At 37.4% G+C, this 15,880-nt stretch overlaps 1 protein-coding gene across 2 annotated transcripts; it reads right to left on the reverse strand.

The window, feature by feature from the left end:
* Positions 1–2,707: 2,707 nt before the first annotated feature.
* Positions 2,708–15,539, reverse strand: mks1 (MKS transition zone complex subunit 1). Of its 2 annotated transcripts, none has more exons than XM_088321009.1 (18): positions 15,229–15,539; positions 14,911–15,032; positions 14,044–14,096; positions 13,806–13,973; positions 13,627–13,724; positions 12,620–12,748; positions 12,444–12,548; positions 11,493–11,601; positions 11,331–11,387; positions 10,483–10,525; positions 10,349–10,411; positions 10,207–10,277; positions 8,387–8,456; positions 8,208–8,315; positions 5,922–6,055; positions 4,616–4,698; positions 3,017–3,114; positions 2,708–2,930 (listed from the first exon to the last, which is right to left on the reverse strand). In XM_088321009.1, exons 1-18 carry the CDS (start codon positions 15,303–15,305, stop codon positions 2,839–2,841), a joined length of 1,680 nt encoding a protein of 559 aa, XP_088177135.1. In that variant the 5' UTR covers positions 15,306–15,539; the 3' UTR covers positions 2,708–2,838. The 2 variants fall into 2 exon arrangements, with proteins under 2 accessions (XP_088177135.1, XP_088177134.1); XM_088321008.1 differs by having other exon boundaries at positions 13,627–13,727.
* Between the last annotated feature and the right edge of the window lie 341 nt (positions 15,540–15,880).

Below are 15,880 nucleotides of genomic sequence, written 5' to 3' on the forward strand. Positions count from 1 at the left end.
TTGATTTACTATAATATCCGTACGTAATGTCTTTTTTATTGTGAATGAAACCCTGGTTGCATTGGATCCCGCGGTGTAAACAAATTGTTGTTTTTTTCATTTAAAATCGGAGGGGGGGAGGAATTTCCATAGGAGTCGGAAAAATAGCGATTACAGCTCCTTCTCCGTTTTATCCAAATTATTTATTTTATAACAAGTATTCCTTGGTCTAGTATCCATACATAGTTTAAGTATATATTTTTAATGAACATTTAACACATTATTAATTAATTAAAAAAAAAAAAAAAAAAAAAAAAAAAAAAAAAAAAAAAAAAGCAGGACCGAACCCGACCCGACCCGACCGTATGACTGACATTTCAGGGCCCGACCCGGCCCGAAATTGCCTCGGGTTCGGGTTCGGGTTCGGGCTCGGGCCATAAATCTTACCTCTAGATCATTGGGCCATAATCCACAGCAGCAGTAGTAGTACGTCTTTAAGATTTTAGCGCAGCACTTTCATTCAGGGGGTGTTGACGTGTTGTGCCCTTTTCCGACTCCTATGCAAATTCCCCCCCCCCCCCCCCCCCCCTCTGATCGTATTCTATATAAAACGCTTATTAAAACAATAAAGCGAGCTAATTATAATAATTGGGAGATCCTAGTCTATATAACGCGTTTATTTAAACAATAAAGCGCGATCGTATTCTACAAATTGCGTTTTTTAACGTGGATGAAAATGTCACCAACGTCAATGTACGCTTCCGACAAAAGCGATCGTATTCTATATAATACGCTTAAAAACAAAATAAAGCGAGCTAATTATAATAATTGGGAGATTCTAGTCTATATAACGCGTTTATTTAAACAATAAAGCGCGATCGTATTTTACAAAATGCGTTTGTTAATGCGGATGGAAAAGTCACCAACGTCACTGTACGCTATGATTTCCGCAATCACAACTAATTGTACACAAATAATATTTATTTGATTTACTATATTCCTTGGTCTAGTATCCATACATAGTTTAAGTATATATTTTTAATGAACATATATTTATAATTATTAATTAATTAAAAAAAAAAAAAAAAAAGCAGGACCGAACCCGACCCGACCCGACCGTTTGACTGACATTTCAGGCCCGACCCGGCCCGAAATTGCCTCGGGTTCGGGTTCGGGCTCGGGCTCGGGCCATAAATCTTAGGTCTAACTGATTGGCATAACGGGCTACCATTTTGAGAGATTTTTAAAGTAACAACTTATGTTATTACTATGTTGTTACTTTATTATTGCCGGGTTGTACTTATTAGAAGTTAAGTCAAACACGAAGACCCCTTTATTTTCAGAACCTGTCCCTTGGCTGCTCGGGTGTTCTTAGGGGGCTTTGGAGACCCCTGATTTAATCCATATATTACCAATAAAAACGTGAATTTAAGCATAAAATAAATAAATAATAATTTTAACAAATGTACAGTATTATTCTACTATATCATTATTTTTCACTTTAATTAAATTTACACATTCCATTTTTTTACTTCGCAACCGTAAAGTCAACACAGAATCCCTGTAAAAAAAATGCAAATCATCAACTTCTCAGTTTTATAAACTATAAAAACTATAAACTTTAAAACTAATAACACTTCAACAATAATGTTTTAGACCAAAACAACACAGAATCCCTAAAAAATAAGCAAATAATCTGAATTATAATGTGTAATTATCATACAAATGACTCCGGATTTGGCTCATTTTCTTGGTTTGACTCATTTATTTTTGGTCACTGAATTGCATCCCCTCCCTACTCTAGACACAGACACAACACCCAGCATATTGACCAATTCCCTGTGCCTTTAACAAAATAAGAAAAAAAAACGAGCCATTATATTTGCAAACGACACATTACTAATTTCTCACAGGCATAAAAAATGACAAAATCTGTGTCTTTAAATACATGATCAATTGTTCCAAAATGATTTTCAAAAGGAGCGTATGATTTGGTAATGCTTTTATACAATGCAGGTGCAAAAGTGGTAGACAGAGCCCATTTTAACCCTACTTCCAATGATTACAACCTACTTAGTAAGAACATAACAACCTATTATTTTAGAAATGTATATCAAACTTTGCACTAATAAGTAAGAAAAAAGTAGCTCGTTTTCAAAAAAGTTTGCAACCCCAGAAAAACATTTTTCCTCTGACACTTATTGAAAACATGTTATCATTTTGAAAACCTTGTAGATATCCATTTCAAAAAGCTTCATAAATCCAATATTTGAATTCCACTATTCAATATTTATTCACAATTATTTATTGTCCTCTTTTTCAGTTATAGTGTTACATACCTGCCAACACTACTGCTTAACACATTAGACCACTGTTTTTTGCCCCTTAAAACGCATTCCAATTAAAAAAAATAAAATAAAAAATAAAAAAAATAAAAAAAAAACGATTTTTTTTTTTTTACAATTTAAACAACAACAAAATATTGATACTAGTATTTTAGTCCACGGCTGCTTTATTTCGAAGCAAGAGTAAGTCTTTGTGCGTGTTTAAACCACTTCAACGATTGCATTGGATTCCTGTTTGGATAAAGGTTTGCCACTTCCGGTTTTAGTTCTGCACATGTTAAGTTTTTAACAAAGTGCATGATAAAATCTATCGCTTTTGAATGTCAATAGGTTGGCATGTATTGTGTTAACATACGAAGCTGAGCACAAAAATCAAACCAAAATATCAGGAACTGTTTTTTAATCATCCTTTGTAAAGTTAAATGCATAAAAAAACTGTGTTCAAAAATGAAGCGAATACAAAACTAAAGAGTATGCCTTCTCTCGTTAACATTATAAAAATATCTCAAACCGATCATATTTGGATTTGAGAAACAGAGGCGATGAAGTCGATTGGTAGACTTTCCCGGACCTCTTGCATTTTTCTTCTGGCCCGTTGAAATGCCTCTGATGGAATCAAACAGCAACATAATTGAAGAATGTGCATATCATTAGTATTACATCATGATCATATTTTTTCCTCTCTGGCTTACCCATGGTGCTTAACAGAGTATCCTGATGATGAAATCCTTGGGCCAGGTCATAAGCGTTTTGTCTTTTTTTCCTCGCTCTGTTGGAATCCACAAATGACCTGGAAGATATATTTCATTAGAAATACAGTGACCCCCCTGTAATCGACAAAAATCCGTTCAGGATTTGTGTTCGACTATTGAATTGTTTGCATGCAGAAACATTTTTCCCCATACAATGTATCCATCCATCAATTATCTGCACCGCTTATCCTCAGTATGGTAACGGGGGTGCTGGAGCCCATCCCAGCTATCTTCAGGCAGTGGGCAGGGTTCACCCTGAACTGGTTGCCAGCCAGTTGCAGGGCACACAGAGACAGACAACTCATTCGCTCATTCACACCTAGGGACAATTTGAACCAGCCAATTAACCTGACATGCATGTTTTTGGAATGTGGGAGGAAACCGGAGTGCCCGGAGGAAACCCACGCAAGCACGGGTAGAACATGCAAACTCCGCACAGAAAGGCTGGTAGCTGGTTTTGAACCTCATACAATGCAATGTTATTTATTTTTATATATCACTACGCACTACAAAGTGTTCAAAATAATATTAAAAAGGGGTAACCTGAAAAACAATAAATACCCAAAATATGAGGTAAATGTGTACCTAGACACCAGTAGTTATTCAAATGTATATATATAAGTATTTAACATAATAACAGGCATGATCCGGCCCTTTGGATGATTTAATGCAGCCTTCCATAAATTTCAGAGTATGTCAAAAAGGTAATTTCCATCAAAAGTTATGATTTTTTCAAAATAAATGCAAACCAAATGCTCTCTCCAGCCACTAGAAGGAAGTGTTGAGTTTGTATAGAGTGGTGTTGGTTCATGTGCAAAACTGCAATCACTCCACTGTTAAAACAACCATTTAACACATTTATTGCCAAACATAAAAATCTTTTCCCCCCATTGTGTGCTATTTAGAAAATATCCCTTGTCATCCGTGGTTAAAACATGTAGGGTAGGTTACTAATGTCGGTGGAATGATACACTTAATACAATTATGATTAACTAATATAATAAATTATACCGAGAAAAAAAACTAAAAATTTGAGATTAAAATTCTTTTATTGAGAACAAAAAATCTGCATCCTGCTCCAGATCCAAACTGAGCTTGAAAATAAAAGTATAAAACTGTTTCAATGCATTCACTATACCTTCGTGCAGCGGTTTCATGGCATGGTACACTATTCTCGTATTTTGCAATCGTTTCCTTCTTCAAGGCGCTGTTTGTTCTCACAGTTTTCTTCCTTTCCTTCCCTTTCTCAATAACTTTGAGATTGAGACTTTCAGCGCTCTAAATCTCAATAAGTTTGCAACACGTTTTGTCGGACTGATGATCTCTCTCAAAATTATGCAAGAGTAGCCAAGACGGTCGCTTATGCCAAATGTTCCGTTTTTTTTCAAATAACAAAGCAAAAATGACTTCAAATTTGGGGTCAAATATTGATTTTTAAAAAAAACAGTCGTTTTGAGCTCTGAGGTATCACTGTATTTGAAGTAAAACCTGTAAAGATGAGTGTCTTTCAGTACAGTAATTAGCACAACAGGCACTCACCTGGACTGTTGAATGCAGTGAAGATTAAAAGTGACACTTCCTGAAGATTCTGTACAAAATCCAAAGCGGCTTAGTCTCTCTCCCTAAAAAGGATAGAATATACTTTATTGTCATTGATTGCAACGTAGTTAAAATGAATTTAAAATGAAATAAGACGTGACACTCCAGAATATAGATGTAGTAACATACTTTAAAGAAAACATTGAGGAAAAAGAATATTCCTCCAAATTTGGCAGAAAGCAGCCAATATTTTTCTGGGCTGTGTTGATGATTCTCTGTAAAGTTCTCCTGTCTGCTGCTATGCAGACATCAAAGATTCATTTTAACTGGGCGGGCAGTGAATGAGTGAAGACAAGTGCTTATACATGGATTGGTTGTTTGGTGGACACATTGTTAAGTTTTTAGAATTACCATCTTCTTCTTTTTCCGGTAACTCTTCATTTTCTGGCATAAATACCTTTTAGACACACAGAATTGGACTGTGAACTACTTTACGGATGCTGCCCTACTTACGAATGAGACAGGTTCCGGACAATCGTTCGTAAGTTGAATTTGTTTGAATTTGAAGTTGCTTCAGTGCTATATTTTGTATGTTTACGGTTTATAGAAGTATGTTTGAGGCTTGTATAAGTAACCTATATAGTTTAAAAAAAGAAACATTTCATAAAATAATATGCTCTATAAAGATAAATAAAGTTGAGTTTAACTTACTTTTGGAAGATGCGCTTCAAGAGGTCCTCCTCCGTGGTAAAAAGTGGCCGAAAAAAATCGTTTCGACCATCAAGCTTTCTTATTCAACTTTTATTTTAAAAGAAACGGCTTGACTCTTCTTTACACTTTACACCAACCATATTGAATGGAAGCACAAGATATTAAACAATAAAAATGTCAAAGTTCTTAGCGCGCTGGAGATACAGTACACATTGTTATGTTTACACACGAACTAGGAAGTAGAAGCCGGATTTCTTCTTCGGGGTGGATACTGGGTGACCTCGCACAGCCGGAAAAAGGTGCACAACAATACAAAATCTGACTTACAGCATTGTCGGGATATTTTTTGACAACCCGAAAAAAATGATCATATCTACCGTTTTACTTAAGTCGAATGGTCGTAAGTAGGCGAGCGTCTGTATTGCCATTGATTACAAAGTAGTGCACATTGTTCACAATGAGATTTGACATGACACTCCAGAATAAATATTTAATAAAAGACCCCAAAAAATAAGATAAAAAAGAAAGGCGATACACTAATGAGAGAAATAAATAGAAACACAATAAACATAAAATATCTGTGCAAAAATTTTACCTTAAAATGTCCCGGTATCCTCACGTAGCTGAGGTCCTCCAATTCTGGGGAACCTCCAATGAAGAAGCGCCTTAAGGTTGAGACCGTGCCTGCTTGAAGGGGTCTCCATGTGTCACAAGTCAGCGTGTGTTTTCCTGCGTGTGAAGCATACATAATTTTATAAAACGGATACATTATTATGTAACGTTTTCAAGCAAAGAAATGGTGCCCCAATGCCAAAATTGACCATTTACAGTTTATTCATCTAAAGACAATGGAACCTTGAGTTACGAAATCTTAGTCGATTTTCTTGAAAACATTTCTTATTCGTAGAGATAATATTCTTCCAACATCTACTTCTAGGTGGCAACAACATACTGCACAAAATCAAGCAGTGTCAACCATGCCTTAAAGTGGGAGTGTGAAATGATTCACCACTAGATAGATAGATAGATAGATAGATAGATAGATAGATAGATAGATAGATAGATAGATAGATAGAGAGAGAGAGAGAGAGAGAGAGAGAGAGAGAGAGAGAGAGAGATAGATAGATAGATAGATAGATAGATAGATAGATAGATAGATAGATAGATAGATAGATAGATAGATAGATAGATAGATAGATAGATAGATAGATAGATAGATACATTATTCATCCCCGAAGGGAAATTCACATTTCCAGCAGCATCCCTGAGCTGAGAACAGTAAGATGTCATTGTAGCTTAGAATGGAGCTGAAGTGTGTGTATTTGTAGAAGACGCACTATGGAAGCCCAGAGGATACTGTTTCGCAAAATTCACAATCTGTTGTTAATCCCCACCAGCGACAATAAAAAAACAAGCAGGCTGTATGCATCCGGAGGGACTGAAAAGAGCGGAAAGCTGGATTTGGTCAGAGCTTGTGTGACTGGCTAACTAACGGCTAGTAGTGGGACGAAGGACAAAGCAAACTTTTTTTCATGGAGAAGCTAAAACGCATTTGCACATTGCTAATAAACTGTGAAAACATACAACTTGCAACTTTTTTATTCTTCTGCATTATGTTATTGCACAAAATTGTGAAAAAATTATTTTGCGGTTTATTTGGGGATTTTTGTTGCTGCTAATTGTTATTGCACTTCTTTTCAATGCACCATTGAAAAGATGCACTATTCTTTTTTATTGCTTTATCATTTTAACTTCGGCCAGTCTCTAAGCAATACGTTGTAAATATGTTTGCATAGTTAACATGAGAGTATTTTATCATTTTTCTTTTTAAAGTCTTTATTACATGTTTACCCTGAAGTGCCATGTCTAATCTCATTTAATGAAAAGTTTCAAAAACGTTGATAACAATGGCAATAGAAACAAATCAATTCAGTAACAATAGTGGCTATCGGCAAGCTATAGCTTGCAACCAAGTGGAAAAGAAGGAAACAGTAGAAAAAGTGCCAGATGTCTATATCATAGGACTCGGTGACCAGCTGGTAAAGGCAATTGTCTGTTAAGTGATAAAGAAGCAGCACCGTAACAAGCTACTTTTGCAAAATAGTCATTTTAGCTTCCTTAGTAGTAAGATGGTGGCAAAATATGTCAAAGCGTCTGAAGTTGTTTAAATAATTAAAAATGTCTTTAAAAAATCATCTGTATGAGATGTTTTTTGCTTACTTTTTTGAACAATACTGTTTTGATTAAAGGTAGAGTGCGTCGCTTGAGTTTACCCTGAACAGTTTAAAATAAAAATAAAATTTTCCTAATAAAAATGTTGCCTTACTGAGTCAAATGAGTCTTATGCTTTCTTTTCCATTGCGCCTTTCTGCTTTTATCTTACTTATATTATAGGTGTTTGGAAGGAATACATTAGATTCGAGGAAAGGGGGCTTAGGGAAGTGCTGGAGAGAGAAATCATGCTGGTTATTGCAGTTTTTAAAAAATATGCATTCGTCAGTGGAGTATGAAAACGGTGAAAGTACGAAAAGGCCTGCTTTTAGTGGAGTCAAAACACCAACCCAAACCCCCAAAAAGTTGAATAGATAAGAGTTTATTCGAGTAAGATATGCATGTATTTGCATTCATATCATGAACAGGCTGCAATCATGACTAAGTCAGGAGACTGAGGCAGAAAGTTACAAAGTTTTCAAATCCTGCACCCTACTTTTGATTAAAAAAAACAGATTTTACACCACTTACTCTTACTATATAATAAACACTGGGGCTTTAGGGCATAATGTTCCTAATGCTAATAGATCTCATAGAAAAGCGCCACGGAAAGTCAACACGTAAGGTACCGTACATTCGAAGAAGTCCTTTAAACGCCTGTTTTACATACCAGGTGTGTAAGGAAACAGCAGGTAGCCATAGCCTTCAGTTCGATATCGCTGCCACGAGTCCAAAGAAAGAACCTTGAAATACAGTACAGGCCACTGGGGACCGGATTCTGCAATGACAGGAAATGTTTATAACGACGTCATCAATGCATAGGCAACTAAAATGTATCCCGACACAAACCCTTGTTCTCTTTCTCACTCATGTAGAAGGCTTCGAAGGTGAAAGGGTAGGAAAAGTATGCAACGTTGTCCTGTTGGCAGCAAGCAAAATATCAGCGTCGTGCCACTCGGGAATTTGTCTACCTTGTATGAATGAATGAATGGCCCTTATTGTCATTATACACATTTAAAGAAATTGGGGGGATTCTCCTTTCAGTCCAATTACAACAAATTAAAAAAGGCAAACAAACATGTGTAAAAGGATAGAAATGTTAAAAAACAATATATTAACTCATTCAATGACGTTTCTCTCTAATGGGAAATGCCGATGCCAGCCAATTTTTGCCATTTTGACTGATTGTTGAAAAATATGTTTCTAGCTAGGCGGCACAGCAGCTGAGTGGTTAACGCGTCTGCAGCACAGTTCTGAGATCATGAGTTTGCATGTTCTCCCCGTGCTTGCGTGGGTTTCCTCCGGGCACTCCGGTTTCCTCCCACATTCCAAAGACATGCATGTCAGGTTAATTGACCGGTCCAAATTGTCCCTAGATGTGAATGAGCGAGCAAATGGTCTGTCCCTATGTGCCCTGCAACTGGCTGGCAACCAGTACAGGGTGTACCCTGCCCACTGCCCGAAGATGACTGGGATGGGCTCCAGCACCCCCGCAACCCTACAGAGGATAAGCAGTGCATATAATGGATGGATGAATGTTTATAGCCATTGTTTAGTAAACAACAGTTTAAGGTTGCAAAGTTTCTTAAAAATACCCGTTTCCGAGAAAACTTCTGAGAAAGACGGCCTTTTGTGAAAGGGTGCATCTCAAGAAGAATTTTCAATTCGGTGCTTTTTTAAACTTCAACTTCTGTGTGTTTTTTTTTTTTTGCATTTGCGTTGCCGCCAATATCGAAATAATGCTTTCCGTAAACACAAGGGCACTCACTTTGCTTGAAAAATATATTTTTATTGCGAGAACACCAAACTTAGGCCTAAACTTTATAAGAACTTTTCAGGTTCCGATTTTTCCAGTAAAGTGATCACAGAGTTTCATTCACCACAGCGATCACATTACTCCGGACATGCACGAAACGTTCCCCCTCTCTGACCTGACGATGACGAAGGGACTTTCCAGAGAGAAAATAGCTCAAAGCGTTAGGTGTCTGTACTTATCCAAATCTTCGCTACTCTCATCACACTGCTTCTCTACGCCTATACTTGCCATACCAGCCCGCCTACACACTTCAATTACTGGATACAGAAAGCAAGACCAGAAAGCAAGACCAGAAAGTGGGGGCTTTCTTGATGTGTGGACAAAAATCTGATCAGGTCAAGTCAGGCCCTATTTATTTGTAAAGCCCTGAATCACAAAATGTCTCAAATAAGTGCTCAGGCCACTATTGATTTTTCATACTGAAATCATTTCCAGAAAATTGATACTTACGGATGAGTTGCACCAAACCCTTTAAAATAGTTTTTGTTTTTTTTAAACAAAACAAACAAACAAAAAACAACATATTTTTTCATTTTGGCACTCAGGGACAATGCTACTGAAAACATGTTTATAAGTTATGGCACTGAATGAGTCAATGATATATAATAAATGTGTGCATTTTTACTGTGGCAGTTGTACAGTGCATTATGCTCATGTTGAGGTTTTGAGTTTTTCCTTGCCCCTGTGTAGGGTTTACATCAGTGGATTGTGTAATGATAGCTAGTCTGTGGTCTGTGCATCCCTTTGAGACTCCTTGTGATAAAGAGCTATACAGATAAACATGACTTGACTTGACTACATAGGAGTTCAGGGTGGTATTGGCTTTTGGAAGGGATTAAAATTAAGGACTCACCTTCCCTAATGCTTTGGTCCTGGAGGTGTGCGTAACCCCTGAGTGGGACTGCATCGGCAAGCTGGACCAGTCTAGTTCACAAAATAACACCCTTACATTTTAAACTTAAGATCGAGAAGTCAGTGTAAAAAAAGTAACTTACTGTTTGGTATTTCCATTATAAAGTGAACATATAAATTATCATAGTCAAATCCCTTAGCGGAAACTAAAAAGAGAAAGGGAGGGAGTTTAGTCTCAATGCAATAAACTCGAAAAAAAAAACAGAGCAGTCCTTACCAATTTCTCCATTCATAACGTACCGCAGGACACCTGCAGGAGGCTAGAAGAAAATTGTCAATTAGTTGAAAAAAAAATATGACAAATAAACAAAACGTTTTCTTCCAAACAAAAAAATCATATTCTAAGAATAAAAATCCACCCACACATCATTCCATGCAAAAATTAAAGCTCCAGTGTGAATTATATGATGACCCTTAGAGGTGCAAAAACACTTCATTTATTTAAATAAAATAAATTTTAGTAACAAGCAAAAGCTCATGTACTCTCTCATGTACGTGTTTTAAGGTTTTGATATTGGTACCATAATTTTATTACACAACAGGAGGAAGCTGTCATCTTTGACCTCCATCTTTGTTCTACGGTAGCCCGAATAACCATTTTTCAAATGGAGCATGTCACGGTGGTGTTTTTAAGCAAATAACGGACACTTTCACATACGAGCTCCAAATGTGGTCGCTAAGTCTTGTCATTCTGGCAACTTCAAATAATTTCCACTGTTTCCTTCTCTAACCACGCATATTAGCAATTGGGTCTTTTCAGCCTCTCCGGGTGTACCCAGGTCACGTGTGAGGATAAACCGCAGCTTTCACTGACTGAAATTCATCATTCTTCAATGAAAACAATGTTAAGGTAATCTTCTGAATTCTTTGAAATTGTATGCTTCAGGCTTCCATAGTGTGTCTTATTCCAATGCACACACTTCAAACCCATTCTAAAGAGCAACGACCTCTTGCAATAAATTGTTACACACTGTCACTTTAAGGTAAAACAAAAACGACATTTGCCAAATAGTACTTTTTTCTCTTAACAGTTGACTTCTAGGTAAATTTTTGAATTTGACTTACCATTTCAAAGTCATGTCCAACAAGACTATTTGGGAATTCGCTGTGCCTCACATAAAGCTGTAAATTCAAACAGAGCAAAATTTTGTTCATGTTATAAAAGCTGACATGTTTATTTGGTTCATTTCACTTGTGATTTGTGAAAAAAACTGGGAGTGAACTCACATCTTTGTATAAGTGCTGCTCTCTTTCCTTTTCTTCTGATTTCATTACTGCTGATACATTCTCAATGTTGAGATGCCAGATTTCTTTGTTGGTTCCACCGGTTGCTATCCTACAACAAGTAAAACAACAATAAGTGTTATCAAATATTTTTTGAGTAAACTAGTAGTTCCTTGCTGTATCACGGTTTTCGTGGTTTTGATACAGATTTTTATCGTGCATAGTGTTCTGCAGCAGACAACACACAGCAAATGCTATCACATTGGCAGATTGTGGAAGGCTGTTTGTCCACCCTAAGCAAACGTGAAGAGCTACAGCTAGACATTTAGTGGCTCGTTACATTGAAAAGAAATTCATCAATTAAGTTGGACTCTGAGGATATTCAGAAGACTGCAAATAAATACTGATCACCAGCAGGTGCTCCGTGGATTGTTATCTGGTCCGGGAAGAGACTGAGGCAGAGTCAGTATAGGTAGCAAAAGTGGGCCTGCAGGTCCGGCCTATTGCTTCAGTTATGTACCTACTCTCATAAGCAACCAGCCAAGCCTGTCTCTCACCAACACCAGGCCCCTTACCCCGATTCTAGTTGTTGTGGGAAACCGATACATTCGTGACTGTTGTATTTTAATCATCATGGAGACCTGGCTCAATCCGAGGATTCATCAATGCTAGTGTGCAGTTAGCCGGCTATTCTCTACATCGCTTTCTTACACTGGAAGGAGATGCCCGCCAATTTTGTGGTAATATTGTCTAATGACAATAACGACCATTTATTCAACTACAATTCGGTGTTTTTATTTTTAGATCGATAGTTGTTATATTCATAAATATTATATGTTACTGATATCTAATAAATAAATAAATGTTTTTATTTGCAGGTTTTGACTATTGCAAGACATTTTTTAAATGAAACCTCAGCAAAAAACAGGGGATTGTATCTTTTAGTGAACTTGCTTGTATGGCTCTTGGTCCTTGTTGAAGTCGGGTTTCACTATAATGGTCCCGTGGCTGTCTGTTTTGACAGTGAAGAGCATAAATTCATTCTCCTTTTTACCTAAACTGAAAAATAAATAAAAATAATGTATGAAAATCTTTTGGTGGAGACTAATAAGGCAAAATTATGTAAGTACCTTCCAGGAGGCCCAAGGTCTCCCATGACATGCATTGTCTGCATGACATTGTTCACCTCATGGTTGTTCCTCTTGAAGTCGTCGCTAGGCTCCCAGGTGATGATCTTGGATTGAGGAAAATTCGAGTCCCTGTAAGAAAGAAATGAAGTAATTTCAACTCACACTGAGGTTCTGTTTTTCTGTCGGTCTTAAGCCCCGCAAACACTTGGCACTTTAAGCGGGGCATGTTTGGCAATCAACACTGATGGCTGCAGAATGCTTATGCTGCTGTCTCCCGCACACCTGCCGCTGTTTTCAGCCTGACTCAAGAGTTGTCCAGGTCACATTTTTTTCTGATCATGTGACTATAAAAATGGCAAATACTACAGAGTCGGATTACGACCACGAGCACATACTATTGTACCTTTTAGTACTGGACTAAAGGAGAAAACGAATGAGGGCTACGCCCCGTAGAATGTAGTGTGTCTTTTATATTTCTAGATGACAGCGTCAGGGCACTTTTGACACCCCCACAATAAACCATACTATGGAGAATACGGCCAGATTGCAGCACAGAAGTAGTACGTATTTTTTGATAAGTTTATTGCTTAGTAGACACTCAAAATAAGGAAAGAATATATAAATGAGTTTTACAACTGCAAGGAGAACAGGAGAGGACAATAGAAAACCCCTGAAGATGTAAAAATCAAACCTGTTCTAAAGGTACTCCGTTGAGCTCTTTCTTTTTATTAAATCTCCTAAGTTACTGATAAGTTAAAAGTTTAGTAGCCACTCAAAACAAAACAAGTGTTTGGGCAAAGAGCATCTCGCACGCGAGAGTAATTTGGCGACCGGGCTCCAAAATGATGAAACATGTTTGATACTCGTTGCGTTAAGGGCAACGCCATTTTCCTTAAAAAGCGCCAAAGCATACCTGCCGCTAAAACCAAAATGTTGATCACCATTGGTGTCACACTTGGATCGCCCCGGGTGTGTGTGGTGCTTTAGAGACAATCTTCCACACTTACATGGTTCGCCTGTCCTGCCTTCGGTGCCGCACAGTGTCCATCCTCTCTGCCAGGTACGTGGGTTTTGTCTTGTTTGAGTTCAGCAAATTGCTTCCTTGCTGCTTTCAAGATAAGGTAGAAAAAATAATGATGTTAGAAATATTTTTTACTACTTGAAAAAGAGTGCTTTGACAACCCACCATCTGCTGCAGCTGATGACAGTTGGTGTAGCGATCATAATCAGTGTATGTAAAAATCCTGCGATTTTGCCGACCCTTGCCTTTTGTCAGGGCTGTGACCTCTTTGTGGTACTGCCAGTCCAAAGGGCTCTGACAAGCCGTCTCGAGTTGGAAAAGCTCCATTTCGTACTGTGGACATACAACGTTCACCAGAAACTCAGCATCCACTGAGTCGTTTTAATGAGAAGGGAGGCTTTACCTGACTGAAAAGCTTTTCCTGCCAGCCAACAATGACTTCCTCCTCATTATCACCTAGTGACAAAACACTTAAATAAGAATTTTCCTTTTTGTCATTGATAACAATGTAGTGAACATCTTCTACAAGGAGATTAGACATGACACTACACGATAAACTAAATATTAACATTTATTTCGGCTGCTTTGCAGACGACACCCAACTCTACCTTTTCTGTAAACCCAGCTTAACACTCGGAACCCCCTACCTCTCCTGCCTTTCAGAAATAAAATCATGTTTTAAAATTAATCAGCAATAAAACTGAATTCCTACTTGACACCTAATTCACCAACTCTAAAGTTGACACCTTCTGTCCATCCCCAGCAACAGCTTCTTAGTCCTCCCCTCCCCTCAGGTCAAGAGTCTGGTTGTCATCCTCAACAGTACACCAGTGTTTCCTATACGATGTAAGAATCCTAACTGCCTGCCAGGGCTTAATTGTTCACCGCCAGGGTCTAAAACGTGTATTTAAAAAAAATAATAATTTATTGTCTGTTTATTATTTTTTTTCATGTGTTTTTATTGTCATCAGTGTTCTATATTCTGTGTACAGTGACCTTAAATTGTCTGAATTTAAATAGTGATTTTCAAGTCACTGAAGCGCCTTACAATGTGCTTAACAGTCACCCATTCACACAAACACTCACACACCGATAGCGGTGTCAGCCGTGCAAGGTAGGCACCTTGGGTGTCTTGAATGGAGCATTTTAACTTAAACGTATTATCATTATTATTGTTCAAGATGTGAGGGTGAAAAGGCAATATGAAGTTGAGGCACCTAATGCAAAGAAAGGTTTATGACCATAATAAATGCAGAAAATTTTTTCTCACCAGGCTGGGCTTGTGAAGAGAGCGGTACCAGTTCAATGGTTCCTCCATCTTGTTGGGACAGAAATTGTTGCTGGAGTTGCTGCGAAAGAGTCGCTGTCGTGGTCACCCTCCTTATTGTCACCCTTAAATTAGATCAATCACATTTAACAAATTATCCTGGAGTGCCACGTGCTGTCTAGTCGTAAACAAGTCAAGTCAAGTCATGTTTATTTGTATAGCCAATGTTCACTATGTCGTTATCAATGAAATTGACAAGTATTGTATTCGCTTATAACATTTGGTGAGGATTCACACTTCACAAAGTGAATAAATAATAACCTTATCCGCAGATTTTTGATCGCATCCAGGGAACGGTAGACAGCCTCTCCGGTGTCACTGTTATACCAGTCTGACATTACGGATTAACAGCTCGTAAACATTAGCACTATGCTAGCTAGAGCAATCACTTTTCACGACCACCAAGCAATACACCTGAATTCTTTTAACTACATATTATTTAGGGAATAAAGAAAGCTCGTTATTTTCTTCCCCAAAAGGATTACTAATTAGTTTTGGAGGAAAATTACCAACAACAATTTTACAGTCACACACACGGACAACTAAATCTCTGCAGGCATTTGTTGCTATAGAAACAATGAGACTTCTTCTTGGTGAGCTGTAGTTCAGAACCAACACTGCCATCTATTGGATGATAAAACATAAATAAATGTTACAATAAATATTGATATGAATAGAACCTTTGAAGACATTTTTTGTACAAGTAACAAATATGTTTACACGTATATTACAAAATAAAAACATTTATTGCAAATAGAAAATTTGTTCGGAAATCAGTAAAAAAGAAAGAAAGGGCGGATCATCGACTGCTGTATCCAATCAAAACGCCTGAAACGCTGAGCGGTTCCTGGATGCGAAATAGTTTTGGTTTGAAAAAAAAAACAAAGCAAAAAAAACTATTATAAAAATTGTG

Source organism: Urocampus carinirostris, chromosome 17, assembly GCF_059441175.1.
Source record: "Urocampus carinirostris isolate Australia breed hairy pipefish chromosome 17, RoL_Ucar_1.0, whole genome shotgun sequence".
NCBI classification, from domain to species: domain Eukaryota; kingdom Metazoa; phylum Chordata; class Actinopteri; order Syngnathiformes; family Syngnathidae; genus Urocampus; species Urocampus carinirostris.